Source organism: Halichoerus grypus, chromosome 2, assembly GCF_964656455.1.
Source record: "Halichoerus grypus chromosome 2, mHalGry1.hap1.1, whole genome shotgun sequence".
In the NCBI taxonomy this organism is placed as follows: Eukaryota; Metazoa; Chordata; class Mammalia; order Carnivora; family Phocidae; genus Halichoerus; species Halichoerus grypus.
Window position 1 is genome coordinate 153,653,686 of NC_135713.1, and position 26,953 is coordinate 153,680,638.

The 26,953-nt window shown below is 43.5% G+C and overlaps 1 protein-coding gene across 2 annotated transcripts in view; it reads right to left on the bottom strand.

Moving 5' to 3' along the window:
- Nucleotides 1–26,464, bottom strand: part of STX8 (syntaxin 8) — a 244,844-nt gene extending 218,380 nt beyond the window's left edge. For both annotated transcript variants that reach the window (XM_036085742.2, XM_036085744.2), the window contains exons 1-4: nucleotides 26,335–26,464; nucleotides 21,010–21,109; nucleotides 13,305–13,399; nucleotides 3,111–3,221 (exon numbers count right to left, since the gene is read on the bottom strand). In XM_036085742.2, coding sequence (XP_035941635.1) covers nucleotides 3,111–3,221; nucleotides 13,305–13,399; nucleotides 21,010–21,109; nucleotides 26,335–26,351 — 323 coding nt within the window. In that variant the 5' untranslated portion in view covers nucleotides 26,352–26,464. The remainder of the gene's footprint in view (nucleotides 1–3,110; nucleotides 3,222–13,304; nucleotides 13,400–21,009; nucleotides 21,110–26,334) is intronic.
- Nucleotides 26,465–26,953: the final 489 nt, after the last annotated feature.

The following is a 26,953-nucleotide window of genomic DNA, read 5'->3' on the forward strand; positions in this document are numbered from 1 at the left end:
GTCTCATCTTGAGAGCATGTAGATAAGCCTGGCCGGTTACCTCAGTGATTTCAAACCCCCAGGGCTTTGGTCATCACCGCTTCGTGGTTCCTCCTCAGTGTGGCCTCTCTGTCCCCATGCCACCCCACACCACCCCAACCGTTCCCCTACAAGCAACAGCTTTAGGCCCACCGTGTGGATCAGCCTTAGGCCGAGGAGGAGGCAGTCATAGTAGGACTTCAGACGTCTCGCCCAAAACACCTCTGCCACTAATCCACCGACTACTCTAAAATTCTCCCTTCCGTCAATTTACTTGGGGGCCCAAGAGGCTTCAGGTGACAAACCTCCAGAAGATAAGTCACTGCCATCCATGGATTCCATGGCTAGAGTGCATGTGTGACCATTTGCTAGTAAGACAACGAGCAGCAAGCCGGGCACTGAGGAAAGGGGACATGACGAGATTTGGAAAGGGGAGAATGAGCTGGAACAAGACTGGTCAGTCAGGGAGGCCAGGGGATGGGACAGGAGCCCTCCAGGGTTGGGGGAGGGGAGGAGGGAGGCAGCAGCGTGAGCTTCCTCCTGGCCCCATGGCAGAACGAGGCGCCAGGAATAACATCTTCTATTTGTAAAGGTTTTGGAGTTCACGAAGCCCTTCACATACTGATCACCCCATCTGGTCCTCACGACAATGAAAGAGAAGCAGCAAACATATCCGCACTTCAAGGTCAATGATTTTGAAGCTGAGATGGCTGGGAGACCAGCAAGCCACAGAGCTGAGTCCTGATGCCGGGTCCCGCCCTGCTCGCGGGACAAGGGCGAAGAGTTCTCAACTGAAGACGCTCACATCTGGGTGAAATCCCAGCTCTGACACTGATTGGTTTTAGAATTTTGTGCAAGTGACCTGACCCCTCCAGACCTCAGTTTCTCTAGCATATAAAGTGGACGGATGCACTAAAGATCTCCCAAGCGAATGCGCAGGCGGAGCTCAGCAGGCCCCTGGCACCCCGAAAGCACGCAGACATGAGCCAGCAGCCTCACACCAGACTAACTCAACCCTGCAAGGAAACGGTCCTGACACGTGTACGCCTTTTCTCCTCTCTGTCTCTCTCCTCCCTTTTTATTGTTTTTATAAGCCTCTTGGGTGACTTGGATGCCAAGTGCCGCCCTTAAGAACAAAGGATACAGAGCCGTGTTTCTCAAATTGTAAGGTGCATTCAAATCACCTGAGGATCTTGTTAAAAATGCAGATTCAGTGGGTAGAGCATGTGACTCTTAACCTCAGGGTCCTGAGTTCAAGCCCCATGTTGGGCGTGGAGCCTACTTAAAATAAAATTTTTTAAAAACGCAGATCCAGAAGGTCGGGGGCGGGGTCTGAGATTCTGCATTTCTAACACGCTCCCGGGTGGTGTGGACACCTGTGCGCAGGTCACACTTTACATAACAAGGATGTGGAGAGGGTCATGGGAGAGAAGACAGGTGACAAGCAAGAGGGGGACTAGAAAACCCACAAAACCCATGAAGACCTAGTACACGTGGTGGCCCCCTCGGCATCTTTACATGACACAATGAAGAGCGATAAGCAGAGCCTGACACATGGCAAACTCTTGTCAAGGGGTAACTATCACCGTCCGTCGTGATCACGACCTCCATGACCACGAGGCAGGGGTGTGTAGATGCCCCCATCACCTGTGCACTTCACTCTGCCTCCTGAGTATGCCTCGGTTCACTTTCTGGACTATAAAGACCTCTTCCTCAGGGTAAAGGCCCTTGACAGATGGCACTGATTGTGCCCAGGGATCCCCTTGCTCATGTGGCCCTGGACCGCCGCCAGAGAAACATCCTGCCCACCTGAGGCTTCTCACAAACCCTGCCCAGGACAGGTTAAAAACCCTGATCACATGCTCCAGAGAGCTCTGAGGAGTACAGGAAATTGTTTCATCCTCCTCACCTTGCCCCAGGGCAGTGGTCTGCAATCCTGGCAGCTGCCTATGGACCTCACCTGGGACCCTCCTTCCCCGACCCCCACCCCCGATTTAATTGTCTGAGGTGGGGCCTAGGAACATGTGGCCGAAGGTCAAACAACATTGCCCTTGGGAAGCCACGTTATTCCTGACCGGGAACTCGGCAGAAACAAGCTCCTCTCCAGAATGAAAGCATCATCGTAGCGGGGAAGAGGGAGGGAAGCAAGTTTCTACCCTAAGTTCATTTCCTTCTGTGATGGTTCCCACAGAGGAGTTCTGGAAGCAGGGGGAGGCCAGTTCTAAAGATGTAACAGGGTTTGTTAACCCCAACTCTGGAAAGCTGGACGGCTTCTCCGGGTCTTCCAACAGAACTGGGTACAGGGGCGCCTGGGTGGCTCAGTCGTTAAGCGTCTGCCTTCGGCTCAGGTCATGATCCCAGGGTCCTGGGATCGAGCCCCGCATGAGGCTCCCTGCTTGGCGGGGAGCCTGCTTCTCCCTCCCCCACTCCCCCTGCTTGTGTTCCCTCTCTGGCTGTCTTTCTCTCTGTCAAATAAATAAAATCTTTAAAAAAAAAAAAAAAAAAGAACTGGGTACAGAGCGACCGTCAACTGCGTTGGCATGTGAATCACTCCCGGGCACAGAATGGGCAAGAATCCACCTGCCCCACTCCCCTACCTTCGTGAGCCACAGACGACAAGTCTTACTAGGACACAGCTTTCCAACGTGCCAGTGGAAAAAAAAAACACCTCTTTTCCCCCACATCTGGCTCCCTGCTCAGCGGGGAGCCTGCTTCTCCCTCTCCCACTCCCCCTGCTTGTGTTCCCTCTCTCGCTGTGTCTCTCTGACAAATAAATAAATAAAATCTTTAAAAAAAAAAAAAAGACAGCTCACATAGCAGAAAGCAACTAAAGAATGGCAAGGGAGATTTGCTGACATCGTCTGTCCTCTCCCCAGACATTCTTCCCTCAGGATGAGATTCGGCTGAACCCACCCGGTTTACTATATCTAGAACATTAAAGAACCCCAAACTGAAAGAGAAGGATAGTCAAACACTATAAAGGAGCTGAGTACATTTTACTAGTTAAATTAAGCCGTTCAGGAAACACATCTGTAATCTCTGCAAACACATCTTCACCCACCACGTAATCCCTGTAAATGAAAGCGTCCTACCTGATGAGATCTGGTTCTGCACCCTCGTTCTTAAAGGATGCCACGAGTAGTCTCTCTCGAGTTACAAGTTCATCCAGCAGGTTCTGTCTTCGGTCTCCTTCAAGCTGTGTTCTGGGGCGTCTTGTTAAGGTCCAACGGTGGGTGGATTACCTCAGTTTACCTACTCTGTTATTAAGTGAGCTCTCCCAGTCAGCTGTGACCATTACAGACTCTAAGCAATAGTGGCCAGAAGAGATGTGAACTGTTCTTCTCCCCCTCCTGCTCTGACCTTCAACATTGCAGATCTTCCAAGTAAAGGACCTTGACAGAACCATAGCAGGGTTCTGAAACACACCCACCACTGAGAAATACAGCAGGTCGAAATTATCTTCCTCCCAGCGACCAACACTGAAATGATTATTCCTGTCAGCAGAGCCATCTGACTCAGGGATTCCTTGGGTTTCAAGTTATAGGTGCCAGTGTTCAAGGGTGTCTTCCTAGACATTAGTACCCTTAGATACTCTGTAAAGAAGGAAAGAGGGGGGCACCTGGGTGGCTCAGTCGGTTAAGCAACTGCCTTCGGCTCAGGTCATGATCCTGGAGTCCCAGGATCGAGTCCCGCATCGGGCTCCCTCCTGAGCAGGGAGTCTGCTTCTCCCTCTGACCCTCCCCGCTCTCATGCTCTCTCTCTATCTCATTCTCTCTCAAATAAATAAATAAAAATCTTTAAAAAAAAAAAAAAAAGGAAAGAGGTTCTCTACATTGCCTTCTTTCTTCCATGTTAACGCCTATTAACACACTAGATTTTGTGAAGTGCTTCTCTATGCAACAGATTTGCTCTAAAAGGAGCTCCCATAGGTTCATTACTTAAATACACCGCATGACGTTTAACTCTAAAGACAATTACAAAGAAAGAATCAGATTTCAATGTGTTATTCTAGCAAGCGTGTTAAACCAGGAGTCCAAAGCCTGTAGTCTTACTTTGACCAATATCTATGATCTTGAATCCCCTTTTTGGATCTCCATTTCTTTATATGCAACGCCAGATAACAGATAATCTCTAACACCTTCTCCAGCACAATTCATGAGTTATGGCTAAAAAAATAAATCGGGGCTAAATCCAGAGTTTTCTGTACTAGCTTTCTTGAAGCAAGCTAAGTAAGTTCTTCTAGGCTGAGTGAGTGTGTATGTGTTTGTGTGCGCGCGCGTACGTGTTTAAAAACAAAATAAAGTGTTCAAGGAAAAAGATTTCTCCCGTAAAAAGAACAAGGGGAGAAAGCTAACCTATCCTTCTGAAAGGACGTATCTGACACAAGACATAAAAAGTTAAGTACAGAAATAAGCCACGTCAGCACAGATCTTCTCTGGCTTTGAGTTTTTTATTAGATGGCTTTTGTTTTATTGGACCTGAAACTCTGGTAATCCAGAGTTACCCCGGCCACAATTACCTAGTGCTGGTAACAGGAAGACATTAGTGAGCCCGCTGCTTTAAATTTAGAGACACTTTTCTATTTAAGAGAGGGAGAGCAAATGCTGCATGGAGGCCCAAAATATTTCCGAGAAATTGGCAAAATCAATTACTAGTATCACCATTTCCTGCAGGAAGTGCAGGACCATAGCCCAGGGAAGCCACAACGGCTGTTGCTAATTTTCAATAGAAAGAGCTAGCTTGCTAGTAAAATAATAATAATTTTTTTAAAAAGATTTTATTTATTTGACAGAGAGAGAGAGACAGTGAGAGAGGGAACACAAGCAGGGGGAGTGGGAGAGGGAGAAGCAGGCTTCCTGCCGAGCAGGGAGCCCGACATGGGACTCGATCCCAGGACCCTGGGATCATGACCTGAGCCGAAGGCAGACACTTAACGACTGAGCCATGCAGGTGCCCCAAAATAGTAATTTTTTAAAAATCCGTAAAAAAGTTCCCCGGTAACAGACAGTGGTAATATCATAAACCCCCAAACCAATGTAGCTAAGCAGTGTCAGTGGCTTCAGATATTAAAATAAGTAAATAAATAAATGAATGAATTCTCTCAACATTCCAGAATGCTTCCCCACGGAAAATCGCTCCATTGCTCTTCCATTTCCTTCTTGCCTGTATGTCACCCAGTATCCCATCTTGGAAACCATAAGGTAGCAACAGCGGGCTGGGGACGCGTGGGTGGCTCAGGCGTTAAGCGTCTGCCTTCGGCTTAGGTCATGATCCCAGCGTCCTGGGATCGGGCCCCTCATCGGGCTCCCTGCTCAGCAGGAAGCCTGCTTCTCCCTCTCCCACTCCCCCTGCTTGTGTTCCCTCTCTCGCTGTGTCTCTGTCAAATAAATAAATAAAATCTTAAAAAAAAAAAAAAAAGAAAAGAAACAGTGGGCTGGGCGCCTGGGTGGCTCAGTCGGTTGAGTGTCAGACTCTTGATTTCGGCTCAGGTCATGATCTCAGGGTCAGGCTCCACGCTGAGTCAGGAGCCTGCTTGAGACTCTCCCTCTCCCTCAGCCCCTCCCCCTGTTCATGCTCTCTTTCTTTCTCTAAAATAAATTTAAAAATCGTTTAAAAAAGGAAACAAACAGGGGCGCCTGGGTGGCTCAGTCGTTAAGCGTCTGCCTTCAGCTCAGGTCATGGTCCCAGGGTCCTGGGATTGAGCCCCACATCGGGCTCTCTGCTCGGCGGGAAGCCTGCTTCTCCCCCTCCCATTCCCTCTCTCGCTGTGTCTCTCTCTGTCAAATAAATAAAATCTTTAAAAAAAAAAAAAGGAAACAAACAAACAACAAACAGTGGGCTGAAGTACTTCCTCTGGGCCAAAAAAGAAAAGGCCAAATATCTGCCTTTTGATCAATGCAACATCAAGAGTAAGTATCAATGTGTTTCCGTTAGTGGTAAATTGTCAACAGAGCAGAAGGCTTGTCTTCTACCTAAGAGAAGTTCATGGGTGGGGAGGGAAGAAGAGGGAAAAGAAGCTTTCAGAAGCTATGGCGTGAATTATACACAGCAAAATGGGAATTTTAATTTGTGGAAACTATTAATCATACCACAACACTAACTCGCCTTGTCCTGTGTTCTGTGCTTGGCCTACTCCAGCAACCTGTGGTTTTCAGTGTCCAGCTTCCCAAGCAAACAAAAGCTGAACCACAGTCCATTCTTAAAATCAAAGACAGATTTCTCTGGCTCAGGGATTTAAAGAATAAAAAATTATAAAAGTATCATTAGAGAAGACATAGGGGAACTTTTTGATAATCTTGGAGGAGGAGAAATCTTTCGCATCAAGATTGAAAACGTAGAGGCCATGAAGGAAAAGACAAATCTGACTATATGAAAACTGTAAATATCTGCAAAATAAATTTATAAGTGACAAATGAATAGTGACAAATGGAAAGAAAGGCAAAGGTGTAATGGAGCACAGAAAAAAGAAACCCTAATAATAATGGAAAAGCATTCAGTTTCACGTTAGTAAAAGAAATGCAAATGGAAACATAGTATCACCTTCACCTATCAGTTAGGAAGCGTGACCAGGAAGTTCTGGAAAGGGCAGAAGAAGCATGCACCCTCTGACATTCCTGGTGGGAACATAAACAAGCTCAGCCAATCGCCAGACTGCCTTCTAAATGACAAAAAATTTAGAAGGCACATTCTTTCAATAGGACCTTCTGCAGATATACTCACACATCTACACCAAGACTTTGGAACAGAGGTTGAGTTCACCGCAGCATTATTTATAATAGCCAAACAGCAGAAATGTCCTGCCGTCCACCAATAAGGAATTAGCACAACCCCACAGTGGAATGTTTTGCAGCCTAGAAGAAAAAAAGAGTAGCAACACTCTTTATGGGCTGATGATGGTGATTAACGTTGCCGAGCACTTACTAAGTACTTACATGGATTATTTGATATGGAATCGTCTCTAAAACACAGTGTTAACACGAAACAAAAGAAAAAGCAGCAGCAAAGAGTTAAAGAGTGAATGGTGTGCTCCCACTACATTTAAAAAACACTCAGCTGGACACACATACGTTTGTCTATCTACACAGAAAATTTCTGGAAGGATACACAGCAACTGCCTCTAAGGAGGAGGAACTGGGGATTCAGGGTGTGAGGGAGACTTACTTTTCATGGAATATTGTTTTGTATTGTTTGCCAATCATAATGCTAATTAATAAAATCACAAGTTTCAGAGCCATTTGTATAGTATGATCCCTTTATATAGTCAAAAGAAATTTGTATCTACATGGATACATACTTATGCGTGCCTAGAAAAGTCTGGGACGACGGGTGCCCACCATCAACACCGTGAACCCTGAAGAAGGAAGTGGAGAGGGTGGGGATGACGAAGAGAGGGGAGAGGCGCTGGTAAAAACCAACCAGGAGAAGCATACGGGTAGAAGGTGCTTTTATAATAAAAATAGGAAAAGACAGGTTTTTAAAATACAGCAGACACCTATTACAGTATGAATCTCGTTAAGTCACGTCAGTTTCAAGAGCGGTAAAGCGTGGTGATTGTGTTTTGTAGGTTAGCAGCTAAAGAACAGAATCACAGATAGTTATGGCTACAGGAAACCTTAGGGTTCCCCTAAGCCAGCGAGGGTTCTCCTGGTTCTCCCGACCAGGAGCCTGGCCCTCCCGACCAGGAGACTGGCCCAGTGCGGCTGTCCCCTGGCTGGTTAATGACAACTCTCGCCCAGCTCGTTCTGCTTTAGGTAGGGGTTTTTCCACCACATCGTGCTGGCCTTGACCACCAAACCTCCCGGGGGCTTCTCCACCCTGGGGCTCCCAGGACTGCCCACGTAACTTTGCCACTGCTCAGCAGCCTGCTAAAATCAGGAACAAGGCTAGTAATACTAATTCAGAATTTTCCCAGAGACTCCCTGCTAACCTGGGAAAACTGGAAGTTTAACCAATTAGGAATGCCCTCCTTCTTTGTTTTACTTGTATTTTAATCTACTGAGAGGACATGGTGTAAGGAGATGGGGGAAAGGGGGCCAAAGGAGAAATCATAGAGTAATAGCCCTTCTGCATGGTGCACGTATTATATGGGGGTTGTTGTTAACAAGAGGTCCAAGAATCATGCAGGCAAGGATCCTACTACACGTATATGGACTGACGGCAGCTGGAAGGCAGGGCAGGGAAGGACAAGCAGAAAAGAGGGCACAGAGTTAGTGGCCAGTGCTGGGACCCCCTCTTCCACCAACTGGATGAATAACCAAAGAGGAAGGTTGGAGAACAGACAAAACCATAGTACTCTGGCATTGGCTAGGCTGGTTTTACATATAATTAAAGCCAAGTGATGGGGATGTGAGGTTGTACCTGAGACGGAAGCTGACTTCGTATTACCAGTACTTACTACCAATACACTTCAGCCCAGCTTCCCGGCCGAAACTGCATAAGCACGTGGATTCTAAGAGGAAGTGGAATCAAGATGCTGTGGGTCCCACAGCATGCCCCACCCCCACTCCAGCTCCTGGATTTTCTCTTTATTTGGTAGAAAGGCTTAAGAATTTCGGCAAGTCTGGGGCGCTGGGTGCCTCGGATGGTTAAGCACCTGCCTTTGGCTCAGGTCATGATCTCCAGGTCCTAGTATCGAGCCCCATATCGGGCTCCCAGCTCGGCGGGGAGTCTGCTTCTCCCTCTCTCTCTGCCTCTCCCCCTGCTTGTGCCCTTGTCTCTCTCTCTCTCAAGTGAATAAATAAAATCTTAAAAAAAAAAAAAAAAAAAAGAATTTTGGCAAGTCTTGCTTGTGAATTCATCGCCCTGGATAAGGAAGAAGTTTGCAGATAACACTTAGTTCTTGGTGCCTTAACAGAAGAACTGCAAGAGGACAGTTTAAGGTCCTAGAGGCCAGACTTTTCCGGCTCACATGCACTTCATCCTTTTTTTTTAAGTTAACAAACTGCACTGAATATTTTTTATGTACCAAGCCAGGTCCTTACCTTCCTCAAAGCACTGATTACTTTTGCAAGTACTATTTCAATACTGTCATTATCTGTGTGCTTTGATATAACCTCTTTACATGACGATAAACTCCATAAGGACTACCTGTAGGTTCTCCACGGTAGCTGGGATTTTTACAATAGTGACAAAATAATAAGCAGCAGGTAATCCTCAAGGAGGGCTCACTACACGCCAAGCACCCTCCCTGCACATCACTGAATCCTCACGGCAATACTATAAAGCAGGTGTATTTTTATTATCCCTATTTCAGATGAAAACAAAAAAGCAAAAAACAAAAAATAAGGTACAAAGAGGTTAAGTAACTTGTCCAAGTTCACACGGTTAGTAAAGGTTGAAAGCTACCTTGTATTTAACACCCCCCCAGTAGGAGGGGCTGGGCCCATGAGGTGCTTTCCATTGATTTCCTCCAGCTTTAACAACAACCTTGCAATGTAAGCACATTTAGTCCTACTCTAGAAAATGACATGAAGGTCCAGAAAGGCTAAGTTGCTCCTTGGCCTTGAAGAAGTGGCAGGGCTAGTCCTCAGTCTCAGTTCCGTCTGGTTCCAAAGCCAGTGCTGTCCCCGCTATACCAATGGACTTCGTGCAGCAGAAATACTTCCAAACTGGGGGGTGACGGGAGACTTCATTAAAGTTACCCATATACATCTTGCCAAGTATGAATATTCAAAACAACCACAACAGACAAAACCACCATCTACTCTTACTACCGAGGGAACAAAGCAAGGAGACCTTAACGTGGAACACTGGAAAGAAGGTAACAAGACTACAAATCAGAAAATCCCTACTGACCTCAACACTGTCTTGTCCTTACTTTCCTCACCATTCCAGGCACCAGTGAAAAGTGCCAAGTACAAGCACAGTGCTTGAGAACCAACCACTCCACAGGGGCTCTCCCTAAAATCTACCTGGTTAGCCGGCCAACGCCTGCATTCATTCAGTTACATTGATTGCTGCATCTGTCTATCCACCCACCTGTCTACCTATCTTCTCCCCCCCCAAAAGACAAAGGGGAGAAAAGTCATTTACAGTTTTTAAAAAATCATTTCTATAGGACTTCTCCCAAGACACCTATTTTAAAATACCTTTTCATACTGAACCCCTTTGTAAAGAGATTTTTTTTTTTTTAATTCTCCTTAAAGTAGTAAAAGTGCTATCTTTGAGAACCCAACAAAAAGACAAGCTTCAGGTTAGGCCAATTCTAAGAATAATTTTACTACTACCTGACATTTTACGTGCAGCCCTCCTGTGGCACATGACTTTTCTCAACCAGTGGAGCAATGAACAGTTCCTGTCTCCAAGAAACACGGTGAATAGAAATTAATGTTTTTCAGCAATTTTAAACTCTCTGGCTGCAGGACTTTGGCTTATGAATTGCAAACTAACCAATTCAAAAGCACGGAACTTTCACTTTAACTTCACATTAATTCTTGCCAGGAGAAAATACTTTTTCCAAGAAAGAGCAATAACATCTTATGCCTTCACTCCATGAGTTTAATTGTTTGGAAGGCATTTTCCGAGGACTTATCTTTCTGGCAATCCCTAGTGTTCTTTGGAAAACTGCACAAATGCATAAATTTACTAGGTAAAGTGCTGTAAACTCTCAACTACCCAACACAGTAAGGAAATGTGGTATTCAAATATTCACGTTAAAAAAGTCACCCAACATTAATTATGCCTCCAAAAAAAAAAAAAAAAAAAAGGATTAAGCAGTCACTCTGTTGGCGATTTATGGACAAAAATTTTTCTAAGAATTACAACATCATAAAGTGTACCTAATAAACCACAGTGAACAGTGTTTAATCTTTCTGATGATTAAGGAGGGTCTTGAGGATTTGCATTATAAACAGGATTTGTCTTGGCATGAGAGCAACGTGCCAATTATTAGGGAATTCTAGTTGAAGACAAGCCAGGTGACAGATGACTGTATTATTTCTACTAAAGTAGAATTCGGCTTTTAAACAACTGGCTTGGGGGCCAGACACCCCTGACTCTGCGTCCAAGCTCTTCCATTTCCCAGCTGTGGGGTCTGGGGCAAGTTACTTCAGCCCTCAGATTCCTCTCCTCCGGGTAAAACACTCCTCTGCTGGGATGCTGGATTCCTTTTCCAGCTCCGCCCGTGACTTGGGCTGCAAAGGTTGACCTGGCCTCAGTACCTTTTTTGTAAAGAAAATAAGGAACCACCAACAGAAGTAGCTATCCCATATGGCTTAAATCCGGAGGAGGACTGCCATCGAGTTATTTAAAATAGTTGGGAAGAGGAAGGTCAAGGAAAGGGAAGATGTGGGGAACAGAAAGAGAATTAAAAAGAGGCCTTCATATTAGAGAAGCTACCGCCTTTCCATTCTATCAAAAGAAATGGTCTCCCTGAAAACACAGAGGTCTTGAGCGCCCCCTTGGGGTGGGTGACCAGAATTCCGTCCTTAGTACAGGTCCCGCTTCCAGCAGAAAGAGACCCCGTTGTTTTGAAAAAATACTCAAGATTTTAAAGAACTCTGTTACAGTCCAGCTGAGTTTCTGCTTTATCCTACAACATTCTAAATTATCCACAGTAATGTCCTTAAATATTTTCATAGTGTGTTTAATAATTCTGTTCAATATTTTAAAATATTTTTATATATTTTTCATGCTTCGTTCAGCAAATTCTGAGATGACCACAAAACCAAAGTATACGAGATTTCAAAAGACGGTCAGGCTGAAAGCATTCAGAACAAAGTCAAGTCAATTATTACCGCCACATGCTTCTCTATAACTAATAAAGAGCAGAAGTTACCAATAGAAAAAAGTAAGAGTTCTTAATTTGTTTCTTTTTTGCCCTCTAGTTTAGCACATAAATATTATAAAATGCATAATAATCAGTTACCTTAATGGAAGTTAGCAAATACATAGTTGTTAATATTATATCGTGAAAGGACTATTTAGTTACCTTCCTAACATATGTGCTTTAGGTAACAAGAAAATGAGCGTGCGTAGCTGGACCTTACGTGCAGACAGTAGCCGGGCCAATCAGAAACCATCTGAGGTCTACATATTACGACTTGTTGATTTTGATAAAATAAAAACCCTTTTTATAATAGATGTGCAGGGGCCGCTGGGTGGCTCAGTCGGTTAAACATCTGCCTTCGGCTCAGGTCACGATCTCAGAGTTCTGGGATCCTGCCGCACATACGTATATAAAAGATGTGCAGTAATAAATGATAACAGATGGAGGGCAAAGTTACAAACTAAATGTATCAGAATATTCCAGTTGTGTTAAAAATAAGGCCCCCATTGTTTATCGAAATTAAACTTTTACTTGAAACGTTAGTGTGTTAGTAATTGAATATTTGGAAACTCATGCCATTAATCTAAGCAAACCTCCCTGGTAGCATAAGGGGTTACACTTGGGAGAAAATAATTGTTAAAACATTTTCTATTATTTTGTCAAAAAGCTATATTCCTACATTTTCCCATTTAAAATCAGGCAGTAATAGCCATTTCTTGAGATACTCAAATCTGGCTTTTTGGTATGAACTGATAATTTGAAGAAACGAGAGAGGAGCAGTTTGAGGCCAGTTTTCAAACCAAAATAAACTCAGGTTTAAAGGGCTGGTTTAGGTAACAGGTCACATGTATTTTCCTAAATTGATCAGATTATGAACTTCTAAAAAAAAAAAAAAAGGTTTCAGTACTTGACAGTGTTGGTGGGAGGCAAGTGCTTGCTGCCCACCCCTCCCCCACCCAAAAACTCCCACGCCAAGGGCGGCCTCTGTGCTTCTCAAAGACTATGACGGCAAACTTGGCCCATCTCAATAATCTACGCAAACAGGGATAAATCCCTGACGATGTATGATTTCTACCGGTACTGGCCTCTCGGAAAAGAGAATGGATCACTCAAAAGTCTGGACGCTGCAGCATAATCACAGCTCGGGACTGTCAGGGACGGTCCCCTGTGGGAGCAGCGGTTCACCACATTCAGGACAAGTCTAGACAGGGGGCAGCGCAGGGCTCGGAGCAGACACAGCACCGGCAGAAAGCACTCGCTTCCTACACGGTAAAGGTTACACCCAAATAAATACCCAAATAAGCTGATGCCTTCAGTACGTCTTGCTTCGCCAGCATATTCACTGTAAACCATGTAACAGACACTTTAAAATAGAAATCGAGATTATAGGCAATACTTTAGAAACCAGGTCTTCCTCAAGCTGCGGAAAAATCTGGGTGGCCCAGATTCCTTCCTTTCTTCAAATAAGACTGCTTTTCCTCCCACTCTAAAAAAGAGGTGGAAATGTTTACATGGATACATCTGATGTGTTGACACAGCTCTTAGCAATAAGTCCTTCAAAAGGGCGATCTTTTCCTTCAGATTCTGCAACAAAGTTCTGATTGTCACGGTAAGCTGGAAAGAAAAGAACACATCCTAAGTATGCTGGTCCAGAGGTGTAGGGTCTACTAAAAATAGCACATAAACCTACTCTGATTCCTTCAAGGGCAAGCCGGCAAAGCCGCCTAACCTCCCAAGGTACCCTCAGGGCTAGGAGGTGTCTAAATTTTGATCCAGCCACCCACCTGATGCTTGTATCCACTCTCTGCTGTGACCAGGCGGTAAGCTGGGCCACACCTGGATAGATACTGACTAGAAACTGCCACTTGGCCCTCACAGTCTGAATTCTGTCCCCTGAGCATCTACCCTCCGATCCTATTTGCCCACCTTGGAGCCATGCAGGAAATTGGGTTCCCTAGTCTTCATTCACCAGTGAATGAAGATCCCTCAACCATGCTTCAAAGGACAAGACATCCAGTTCCACTGCCATCCTGACCAGGCTTCTCTAAATACGCTGGTATACTTAAAACCCATTTAAAAGTTTTACAGCAGTGTGCCCTTCTTATACAACGTTAACCACACGTGACTATTTTTCTAAGAGTGTGTGAATTTTCTCAATCACTCTACAGACCCACAGGAAACTTTGGTTTGTGACTCTGAGTGCTGCCCTGAAGGATGGAGGAGGGTGGGGAGAGAGGCTCTCAGGAATTGAGAAATATGAAACATAAAACTGCCCATGTAAATTAAATCCGGTCAGCCATGGGTGAAATCAGAGATATGTTTTCAAAAGACAGACCATCACAGATTTCATTTGCTACCTTGTTCAGAGTAGCAATTACAAACCTGCAGTGGAATCCAGGGCTCCCTCCCTAGATTAGCAGGGTCACACTAGGGAAAAAAACAGCAGGACAAGAGAGGCTGGCCAAGGGTTACACACTTCAAGCAACCCTCAAAGGTATCAGCAGCCAAGAAAGTCTAACCTTAACTAATCTAATACCTCTGGGAACCATGGAAAAACCACCCACAATGTTTATGAGGAAATACCAAGGAAAGCAGATCTCCCCTCATTCAAGTAATAAAGAGCAAATCAAACAAACAAAAAAAAAGCACAACACACACACGCACGCACACACACGCTCACGTGTGCACACGCACATCCAACCTAAGAACAGTCTACAAAATTAAAGCTCAAAAGCATTCAAGAGATGAAAGAGAACGTAGCCATTAAAAAAGTATGATTGAAATCTCAATCTGTGAACACAGAGAGCCATCATAATTTATTCAAAGAAAAAAAATTGAAATGTCATCCACACTGAGAAAAATCAATCCAGGAACTAAATACTTTAAAATGCCAAGGGAAGTTATCTCTAAGTAGTGGGGTTTTTAAAATATTTTATAAGAAAATGATTACTTTTATAATCAGGAAAAGTTTTCCATCATCATAATTTAACAGAAACTTTCCAAAGCACAGAAAAAGACAGAAAGCCTAATTTGTATTTTAAGCTTAACATAACCCTGGTAACAAGCACTGACAGAGATACCGGGAAAAAAAGAAACCACATGCCAATCTCCCATAAGGATTACAAAATACAAAAGTCTTTAAAAAATATTAGCAAAGCAAATTCAGAATTATGTTAAAATGACAATATGCCATCACCAAGTAGAATTTATCCTAGTAATTTAAGAACAGTTTGATGTTAGAAAATCTAATAATAAAGCTGACAGCGTTAATGATTAATACAGCATAGGGGGAATTAATTAAAAACAAAACAGAAACAGAGAAAGAAAACTAGGAATGGCACAATACTGCCTTAACTACAACATTATCCAACTTTGGTCTAGAAGTTCTAACCAACGCACTAAGACAAGTTAAAGAAATACACAAGGGCGGGGTGCCTGGGTGGCTCAGTCCTTAAGCATCTGTCTTCAGCTCAGGTCATGATCCCAGGGTCCTGGGATAGGGCCCTGCATCAGGCTCCCTGCTCAGCGGGGAGTCTGCTTCTCCCTCTCCCACTCCCCCTGCTTGTGTTCTCTCTCGCGCTATCTCTGTCAAATAAATAAATTTAAAAATCTTAAAAAAAATACACAAGGGCTGGAAAGAAGGAGAGGAATTTCATTATTTCCAAATGGATTAGTCTGTTTGGGAAAATTAAGTGCAGCCACTGACAGATTACTAGGAACAGGAAAGGAATCAGTACAGTAATCAACTGTAAAATGAAAAAAAATCTAGGGCATTTCTAAATTTAAGTAATAGGTGGGGAGAATTTTTTTTAATTATTATTTTTAAACATCATTATCAATGCCAACAACACCTAAAAAATATCTAGCACGATGCCTGCCTGGCACACAGTGACTGCGCGGGAAATATTCGATGGAGGAATGAGTAAAAGGAAACACTTAATATTGTAGAAATGTAAATGTCCCCCAATTTAATCTATAAATAAACTACACATCTATTCAAAGTCCCATTTGGAGTTCTTTTATTGGAAAAGAGGTGGTAATTGAGGCTCAGTACAAAAGAATTTTAATGAAGCTATGCAAAATTATTCTAAAACATGGATAAAGGGAAATAGAGAAAGATAAGGAATACGTGTGATAGAGGGGGACTTTGACAATCAGATCTGAAGTTTTTATAATAACCACAAGAGTATGATCCTGGCAGTTAGCAAAGCTTCTTTAGTGCAACAGATCAGAAGGTCCAGGAATAGTGCAGCTGAGCAAAAATTGGGTGAATGAAATACAGAATATTTCAGATCGTGGGGGGTAAGGTAAGGAATAATTTAGCAAATGGAAAAAAAAGTAAAATTAGATGCCCACAACATACCAAAATAAACTTCAAATATTTTAAACATACGTGTTTAAAAATAAAAACTGAAGGAAATCTTGAAGAAGATTTAGGTGATCAGATAAAATATTTATACAATCTCTGGGTATGAAAGAGCTTTCTCAGCATTATCTCCCCTCTTTCTAGAAGAAAAGACCACAAATAAAAATATTGAAAATTTCAAATAGAGTTTAAAAACAAGTACATGTCCATAAAAATGTCATTTATAAAATCAAAGGCCAAATTAAGAGAAAAAATATTGGTACCAAATATGCCAGATCAAGTGTTACTATAGTCAACATACACAAAAAGAGCACTGAGATTAAGAAATAACAGGTTAGGGGCACCTGGGTGGCTCAGTCGTTAAGCGTCTGCCTTCAGCTCAGGTCATGATCCCAAGGTCCTGGGATCGAGCCCCGCATCGGGCTCCCTGCTTGGCAGGAAGCCTGCTTCTCCCTCTTCCACCCCCTCTGCTTGTGTTCCCTCTCTCGCTGTGTCTCTCTCTCTGTCAAATAAATAAATAAATAAATCTTTAAAAAAAAAAAAGAAAAGAAATAACAGGTTAGGTTAAGGACATATACTGGCAATTCACAAAGGAAGAAATACGAGTGTCCAATAAATATATGAAAACATGTTCAATGGCATAAGTAATTAAAAAAAAATCTATTGTATAATTTCACCTAACAGAATGAGAATGATTTTTAAAAGATAATCAGAATTGGTACAGAATTATATGTACAAGAGGCTTAAGATTTCATATGACCGGGGCGCCTGGGTGGCTCAGTCACTGTTAAGCGTCTGCCTTCGGCTCAGGTCATGATCCCAGAGTCCTGGGATCGAGCCCCGCATCAGGCTCCCCGCTAAACGGGAAGTCTGCTTCTCCCTCTCCCACTCCCCCTGCTTGTGTTCCCTCTCTCACTGTGTCTGTCAAATAAATAAAATCTTTAAAAAAAAAAAATTTATGGGCGCCTGGGTGGCTCAGTTGGTTAAGCGACTGCCTTCGGCTCAGGTCATGATCCTGGAGTCCCTGGATCCAGTCCCGCATCAGGCTCCCTGCTCGGCAGGGAGTCTGCTTCTCCCTCTGACCCTCCCCCCTCTCATGTACTCACTCTCTCTCATTCTCTCTCTCTCAAATAAATACATAAAATCTTCAAAAAATAAAAAAATAAAAAAATAAAAATAAAAATAAAAAAAATTATTAAAAAACAAAAAAACCCCAAAACTTTCACATGGCAGATGATACCATGGGCAAAGCCAAACAACAAATGATAAAGAAAATAAATTACAATCTATCACCAAGAACTAAATCTCCGTATTATGTAAGGAACTCTTAAAGACTAAAAAGACCAACAATCCAATAAAAAAAATGGGCAAAAGATAAGAACTTCTCAGAAAAATGTATATAAATAATGCTTAAGCATGTGAAAACACTTCCCTCGACTCGTATATGAAAAAATGCAAATTTGAAACTACACTGAAATACCATGTCTCACTTATCTGACCGGCAACAAGTTGGTAGACTGAGAGCACCATCCGTTAGCCAGCCTGTGAAGAAACAGAAATTTGTGTTCTGCTGGTCAGGGCGCCAAAGGTAAGCACACTTGTGGAGGGGAATTTGCCAATGGGTAAAAAAAAAAAATCACATACACCCTGGTTCTGAGAATTCACCCTTATAAGACACCTCCACAGGGACGCCTGGGTGGCTCAGTCAGTTAAGCGTCTGCCTTCGGCTCAGGTCATGGTCCCGGCGTCCTGGGATCGAGCCCCACGTCCGGCTCCTTGCTCAGCGGGGAGCCTGCTTCTCCCTCTGCCTCTGCCTCTCCCCCTGCTTGTGCTCTGTCTCTCTCTCTCTCTGACAAATAAATAAAATCTTAAAAAAAAAAAAAAAAGACACCTCCACAAATATAAGGAGGGAAACAGCATAAAGGTATTTATTGCAGCATTTTTCATAACAGCAAAATAGTAGAAACAATCCAAACACCCATCTTTATAGACAGGTTAAACAGACATGACACATCTGTGCAATAGAGTATTATGTAGCCCTAAAGAAGAACAGCAAAGATCTCAGTGAATTAATATGGAGGGATCACTGCAATGTAGTATTAAATAAAAAGAGCAAGATACAAAAGAGTATCTTTTTGTGTAAAAGGAAGAGAAATGAGAACACACACACATATACACAGATGCTTATTTCTGCAAAAAGTTAACACAGGAAGAATAAACCAAAATTAATGAAAATGGTTACATATAAGAAGTATTAAAAATTAATATAATAAACCCACAATTATATGGTCAATTAATCTCTGACAAAGCAGGAAAGAATATCCAATGGGAAAGAACAGTCTCTTCAACAAATGGTGTTGGGAAAGGTGTGGAATGGTGTTGGACAGCAACATGCAGGGGGAAGCTGGACCACTCTCTTACATCACACACAAAAATAAACTCAAGTGGATTAAAGACTTAAATATGAGGCCTGAAACCATAAAAATCCTGGAAGAGAGCACAAGCAGTAAAAATTGGCCGTAGCAATGTTTTTCTTTTTTGTTGTTTTTTTTTTTTAAAGATTTATTTATTTAATTGTCAGAGAGGGAACACAAGCACGGGAAGCAGCAGAAGGAGAGGGAGAAGCAGGCTCCCCACTGAGCAGGGAGCCCGATGCAGAGCTCGATCCCAGGACCCCGAGATCATGACCTGAGCCGAAGGCAGACGTTTAACAACGGAGCCACCCGGGTGCCCCGCAACGTTTTTCTAGATATGTCTGCTAAGGCAAGGCAAATAAAAGCAAAAATATACTATTGGGACCACATCAAAACAAAAAGCTTCTGAACAGCAAAGGAAACAATCAACAAAACAAAGAGGCAATCTACTGAATGGGAGAAGATGTTTGCAAAGGACATATCTGATAAAGGGTTAGTATCCAAAATATATAAAGAACTGATACAATTCAACACCCCCAAAACAAATAATCCAATTAAAAATGGACAGAAGACATGAACAGACATTTCTCCAGAGAAGACATACAGATGGCCAACAGACACATGAAAAGATGCTCAGCATGACTCATCATCAGGGAAATGCAAATCAAAACTACAAGATATCACCTCACACATCAGCATGGTTAAAATCAACAATACAAGAAACAACAAGTGTTGGCGAGGATGTGGAGAAAAAGGAACTTTCGTGCACCACTGGTGGGAATGCAAACCGGTGCAATCACTGTGGACAACAGTATGGAGGGCCCTCAAAAAGTTAAAAATAAAACTGCCCAATGATCCAGTAATCACCCTACTGGTTCTGAGAATTCACCCTTATAAGACACCTCCACAAATATAAGGAGGGAAAAAGCACAAAGGTATTTATTGCAGCATTTTTCATAACAGCAAAATAGTAGAAACAATCCAAACACCCATCCTACCAAAGAATACAAAAACATGAATTCAAAGGGGTACACGCATCCCGATGTTTATAGCAGCATTATTTACAACAGCCAAGCTATGGAGGCAGCCCAAGTGTCCATTGATAGATAAATGGATAAAGATGTGGTATATAGATACAATGGAATATTACTCAGCCATCAAAAAAGAATGAAATCTTGCCATTTGCAACATGGATGGAGCTAGAGAGTATAATGCTAACTGAGATAAGTCAGAGAAAGACAAATACCATATGATTTCACTCATAGGTGGAATCTGAGGAAAAAAACAAAGGAACAAAGGGAAAACAAAAAAGAGAGACAGATCAAGAAACAGATTCAACTATAGAGAATAAACTGGTGGTTATCACAGGGCAGGTGGGTGGGGGGATAGGGGAAATAAGTGATGGGGATTAAAGAGTTAAGTACAAAAAAAATGAATATAAACAGATACAAAGGATAGCATAAAACACAGAAAAAAAGAATCCATCCTAATTACTTTAGAACAGAATAACCTCGGTATTATTAGTGGGATATTAGTTTTAAAAAGTTGAAAAAAAAAAAAAAAGACAAATTCAAACTTTGTGTTTGTGGTGGTACCTGTGTAGGAATTCTGAAACTGTTTTCTGTAAACTATAAAATAGATGAAGTGAGCAAAAAGATATCATTGTTTTTGGAAACCAAAGTTCTGACTGTTGGAAAAGAAAAATACGAATTTGGAATGGAGAAGGTTAGAAACTCATGGTGTTAGACTTGAAGGTGCTAGCATGAACTCATGAGCGTCTAAAAAATATATTTCCTAGGGGCGCCTGGGTGGCTCAGTCGTTAAGCGTCTGCCTTCGGCTCAGGTCATGATCCCAGGGTCCTGGGATCGAGCCCCGCATCGGGCTCCCTGCTCCGCGGGAAGCTTGCTTCTCCCTCCCCCACTCCCCCTGCTTGTGTTCCCTCTCTCGCTGTGTCTTTCTCTATCAAATAAATAAATAAAATCTTTAAAAAAAAAAAAAAAAAAAATATATATATATATCCTAGTCAAATCCTGCCACTGTTTTTGTACAGCCTATAAGCTATTTACGTTTTTGCATGTAAAATGTAAAAAAGGCTATTATCCTTTTGGCAAGAATAGATCCTCCAAGAGGTGAAGACGTCACCTCTTGTCCTGCAAAGCCTGGGAGATTTACTGTCTGGGGTTTGAACTAGATTATGAAATTGTTAGAAACTTCTAAGGTGAAGTAGGAGAATTAAACAGGTGTCATGCTTCATTTAGTCTCAGTTATAATGATTAACTGATTGGTTGTAATGTCAATTCTACACGTGTAAGTTTGGAGGTCATTACACACATACACACACACACACACACACACACACACACACACACGGAGCCTCAGGAGGGTTTTCAGACCTCCAAGCTCAAAGAAATCATTCCAAGGACTAATTTCCTCCTGGTCTTACCCTGATTGTATTTTCACCATTTCTTTCATACTGATTTTGCTGTTGGATTTTCTCGGCAATCTCTTGCGCAATCTGGCAGGTAGAATCGTACGTGGAGAACCTGCATCGAAGTTGTAAAGGGAGAAGAATGTTAAGGTTCTTTAAAAGATGATTTCCGCGTTATCTGAGCTTCATTTTTTTTTTTTTTAAATTCTAGCCGCAGATTCAAACAGAAGGGGAGGGTAGTAATAGTGACAGTCATAGGGACATGTGTTGCTATTACAGTAAATAACGATGAGCTGGGCTCTATCCTGAATGCTTCATTTGTAATAATTCACTTAATCCACACAAAAGCAACAGGAGATGTGTCCCATTACCATCTCCACCTTACAAGGGAGAAAATCAGGCACAAAGAGGTAGAGCGACTTGCCCAAGAGATACCACTAGCCGCAAACCAAGGCTGTCCGGCCCTGAGCCTCTGCTCCTAACCGCTTCGCCATTCTGCCCATGGTCAGGGGTTTGAATTCATTCACTTCTAGAACATTCGGCAAACATTTATGGAGGGCCTCCTTTGTACTGAGCACTGTTCTGGGCCCTGCAGAACAGAGCAGTGAACAAAATGGACAAAGCCCCTGCTCAAGGAGCTTAGCGAAGGGAGAAAGGCATAAGATAAATAAATATGGAGTAGTCAAGCGCTAAGAAGAAAAATAAAGCAGGATAAAAGAACAAGAGAGTGACAGGCAAGGTGAGGAAGGCAGCCAGGCAGGGGAAGAGCTTTACAAAACAGGGACAGCAAGTACTGTTTATCCTACAACTAAATGTTCTAGGGACATGGGACACACACCCTCCTGATAGCTAAGCTTACAAGAACTCTCTCAGAACATTTGCTGAGTTTCTATTTGGCATTCAAAGCGTTGGAGGCTTTGAAAAATTCACAGTGAATTCACAATCGTCTCTTATTTTGTCCTTTTGTGACGGCCTTACTTTCTATTCGTTTCCCAGAGACGAGCTAAGTGCGCCCACACACTGCAGCTCTCCTACCAGGTAGTCTGCTCGATACGACCAACGTATTTCCCAGGACTGTCCCAGTACCAAATACTGAAAACTGCTGCTTCACCTAATGCCCCAATTTCTGCTTGAAAAAAGTAAACGATCCATTTCTTAAAATCTTTGAACTCCCACACGTTACTCCTACACTGAGGGAACTTGGCAAATGTGTTTTTCAGTGATGGGAAAAACAATCTCCAACTGCTTCCCCTGGCGATCTTACTACAGTAATTGTAGCAATGGGTAACAGCTGAGTACCTGTTCTGGGCCAGGTCCCGGGCTAAGAGTGTTGCATTCTGAACGTCACATCCCATGAGGTAGGATCTTTAACAACTCCCCTCTGTATGCTAAAGTAGCATCATGCATATATACACGTGTAAGTGTGTGTATGTTCACATATACAGAAAAAGAGCAGGTGATACAACACATAATTAAGAATATAGGAGGGAAGGGGCGCCTGGGTGGCTCAGTCAGTTAAGCGTCTGACTCTTGATTTCAGCTCAGGTCATGATCTCAGGGTCGTGAAATCGAGCCCCGGGTCAGGCTCTGCACTGAGCGTGGAGCCTGCTTGAGAGTCTCTCTCTCCCTCTGCCCCTCTCCCCGACCAAAAAAAAGAAAATAGGAGGGAAGCTGGTAAGGAAACTGGGTCCTGGCCCCTCTTTGCCACATTTCCCCTTTTCCCCTCCATACTGTCCTCTCTGAAAAGAGGAGCTTACGTCTGGCTCTGTGGTCCCAGACCATACCAATGAAGGATCAATAGTAAGTTACGATACAGCTCCTGCAAAACATCGAATCTGAAAGTGAGAGGAATAACTGGCGGCCGAGGACACTCAGACTTGACCGGGCTGGGTCAAGAGGGTACATCCTGGGCTGAACCGCAAGGTTGAAGCAGGAGGGAGGGGCACATCCTAGAGTTGGCAAAAGGCACAAGGAGCAAGCAAGGGTGAAAGGAAGGAAATGGAAGGACATGTGCCTGGTGCATTCGGCTGCGCGGCCCTGGGTGGGAGGATACGGCATCAGAGGGTACAGATGCGTGGAAGCTAGTTTCTGCAGAGCCTCGAACACCAGGATAATCAGGTGAGACTTTTGAAAGAGGGCTTCAGAGCTGTAGGGGACCCTTTCACACATCGAGTGAGCCCTTGAAGAGGTTCTGTGAAATGCAGAAGGCCAAAATCCCAGATGTTTTGCTCCCACTCCTCACGTTCCCACGTTAGCCCTGGAGAGCGGTGGTTCTAGAACTTTGCTGGCACTGGGATCACCAGGGGAATCTTGAAACAACAACATCGCAGCTAAGTCCCAGACTATGAACTGAGCCCCTGTTCTACCACAAAAACACTGAATGCACAACAGTTAAATTCATACATGTATGAGATTTACTTAAAAAAAAAAATCTCGGGGAAAAAAGACGTGGAGGGCAGAGATGATACAAGTATGGCAGAATATTGGTAATTACAGGAAGTGGGTGGGGAGTATAAAGGGGTTCATTATACTAGTCCACTTTGTATATATTTTACCTTCCATAACAGTTTTTAGAATAGACCCCAAAAAGGACCAACCAGAATATAAAACTGTTAGGGTCTGTTTAACCGTAATTTTTCCAGAAATGATGTATCATCAACAAATACGTTGCCCCAGCAGTAAAGTTAATTAACTTTAGCAATGAACCAGTTAAGAGGCAGTAATCACTTGCTACTTCTATTAAAAAGTGAGCTTGTCACTTGCTTTGATATGCCATTAAAGCAGTCATTGCTATATTCCATTTTTGTTACTGTTATGTTCAATTAGCCAAAATATATTCCATTATATCACTCAGGAGTAAAGCATCATTGACATATGATTTTTCAAGAGCACAAAGACAAAGCTGTATGTCATCAAGTCTGTTTTTATAGGTTTTTTTCAAAGTCCCGTTCCATACTCCCTTCCGCCCTCTTCATGAGCAACCTACTTTGCAAGGTACCCGATGCCAACACAGCGGAGTTCCCTCACTGTTTCACCATCAACAGTCAAATGAGAAAGCCGTTGGGTCAAACTACTTGAGAGTAACAGGAAACATGATGTGCTCTCAGCATAAACTGGGGAAGAGGCTTGGGGTCCAATGATCGCTTCCACCAATCTAAATGGATAACCGTCTCTGAGCTTTATTTCCCACCTTATGTGTAAAGTGAGGGGGTTAGCTCCCAGGAGGTGGACGGCAATTTAGCAATACGTATCAAGGGCCTTAAAAATGTTCATATCCTTCAATCCAACAGTCCCACTTCCAGAAAGCAAGTGGACGAAATAAGGAATGGAACAAAGGGGCAGTCTTTGCAATAGTTAAACAAAAACAAACTCTGACATTACAAAGAGGGAAATAAGTAAATAAATTATGGTTATTCATACAATGCACTATTACGCACCATAAAAAAATCATGTTTTCAGTAAATATTTAATGACATGGAGAAATGTTCCTTGCTTTGTAAAACATGCAGGTTTCCCTCACTATCCAAAAATAGTCTTCCTATAAAACCTCTCCTAAGCTGGGCACCTGGGTGGCTCAGTTGGTTAAGCGACTGCCTTCGGCTCAGGTCATGATCCTGGAGTCCCGGGATCGAGTCCCACATCAGGCTCCCTGCTCAGCAGGGAGTCTGCTTCTCCCTCTGACCCTCCTCCCTCTCATGCTCTCTGTCTCTCATTCTCTCTCTCGCAAATAAATAAAATCTTAAAAAAAAAAACAAAAAGAAAACAAAAAACTCTCCTAAGCCAAAATGGAGTAAAGCAAAGGGGCCAATTACCATAAATATATATGGGAAAATTTTTGAGCTTTCCTAGACCCCAAAAAATAACCTCTCTCAGGCTTTTCTGATACCTTAGGGCCCATCTTGCTAACAGATACACAAAATAAACCAAGATAAAGCCCAGATGCTCACAGACAAAGCTATGACAGCTTGATGCTGAAATGCTGAGTGTAATTCCCAGGGAAGGAGCTTGGGGCGGGGGTCACTCTCGCTGACTGGGGGTGCAATGTCTCTATGACAGCTTGCTGCAAAACAAACGCTGAATGCTATTTTTGCTTTCCCCATTTTTTTCAAAAGCAAAAATCCTCTTCTGATTTCTTTTGGTTAGCAAAAACAGGTACTAAGGTAAGTCTTTCATAAAAGCAAAGGGGCATAATGTGAAGTCTCAAGAAGCGGAGATACTTGTACATATAATATACATGTGTGTATATATACATGTATATATCATATTATATAAACTAATGTTTTCATTTTAAAATCAATAACGGCTATTATTCCAAATGATAGAGTTGAAGATGTGGGTTTTTTTTTTTTTCTCTGCGAATATTCAGTATTTTCTAAATTTTCTATCAGAGTGTATACAAGTGTTAAAATTAGGTGGAAAAAAATTAGAGTTAAATCAAGTGAGCCACTGGCGCAGGTAACCTAGATCCAAAGTAGTGCTAACTTTGATCCTGCAACCCATTCTCCTAATAGTCACACTGCCTACAATTTAAACAATTATAAATTAAACCAGAAATATTAACAAGAACTTTATAGAGCTAGAATACGCTTTTAATCATTAAACAAACAAACAAAAAACTCCAGTCCGACATGCCGTAGTAATAGGTTCCTTAGGATCAGACCTTGTGTCTTTTCATCATTCAGTCCTTAGGACTTAATTGTTGAAGGAACGACCCTTATCAGCTCCTTTTTTTTTTTTTTACTGCAGACTTGCTGCAGTAGAAACGGCCTTCAAGATACTGACTCAGGTAAGGGTTAAATGCCTTATAAACAAACGCGTAATTTCCCTCCCTGATTCCTCTAAGTTTTTTGAAGGGCCCACAACACCCTAGTGCGAACTGCTTACTAACTGGCGAGTGACCGTGGGTTCTGAACCTCGGTTTCTCCGCCTGGGAAGTAAGAGAGGGGAGGTCACCAGATGGACCGGCATGCCCCAAAAAGGTGACTTGAACTTCACTTTCCCGGGAGTCCAAGGAAGCCTGCACCAGCCAGCTCCGCAGCGAGGACAGGCGGGATATCCCCGCCGCCAGGTGCAGCCGAGAAGGGCTAAAGGCATGTGTCCGGGATTCGGTACTAGCCCCCGGCTCCCCGGAGTCCACCCGGTCCCCCTCCCGGGCCACCCCTGCGAGCACCGAGGGCGGCGGGACGCGGCGCGGTCCCCCTGGGCGCGGGAAGGGGCCTAGCTGCCCCGCCCCTCATCCTGAAGGGCTTCCCCGGCCCCAGAGCCCGGCTACCGCCCGCTCCCCGGAAGCCCGGCCTCCCCCGCGGACCCTCGGCGCGGCGGCCCTCACCCGGGGCTCACCAGGGGTCCGGGGCCATCGTGCAGTCTCCGCCCGCCGTCGGACACTTCCTGCTCGCGGCAGCTGACTACGGCGGCCCGCGCGGCTCATACCCCGCGGTTCGGCCCGGGCGCGACCGGAACCCGGAGTTTGCCAGCGGAGCGTGCACGGGGGGCCTCAAAAGGATGATCAAGAAAGGGAAGCGGCCCCCAGGGCACATTAGGTTGGAGCAATCTAACCTAATCTGCTCCCACTGAGCGACGCGAACAGCCGGGCGCAATGAAAATAAAATGGTTGGAACTAACATCTAAGCATTTTTCCCGGGAAGGCGGGAGCATCTCAAGACCTCCAGCAGCTACCTGAAATTTCATCGTGCTTTAAACAAAAAACAAAAGCAAAACTGGACTGTGGGCATAGTTGCCCAACTGTATAAATTTACCCAAACTCACTTAGAGTGAATTTTATATGTAAAGTGATAGCTCGATAAAGCTTAAAAATTCTTTTCAATCCTACTTCAAACAAGGGACCCAAAGAAGTGGCCATTATATATTATCTTATAGCAGCCTTCCTTAAATGACACTCGGTGCTTGATTCTATGGTTAGGAGAAAAAGTCACAGACGTGGAGGGAAAGCGTGCACTCA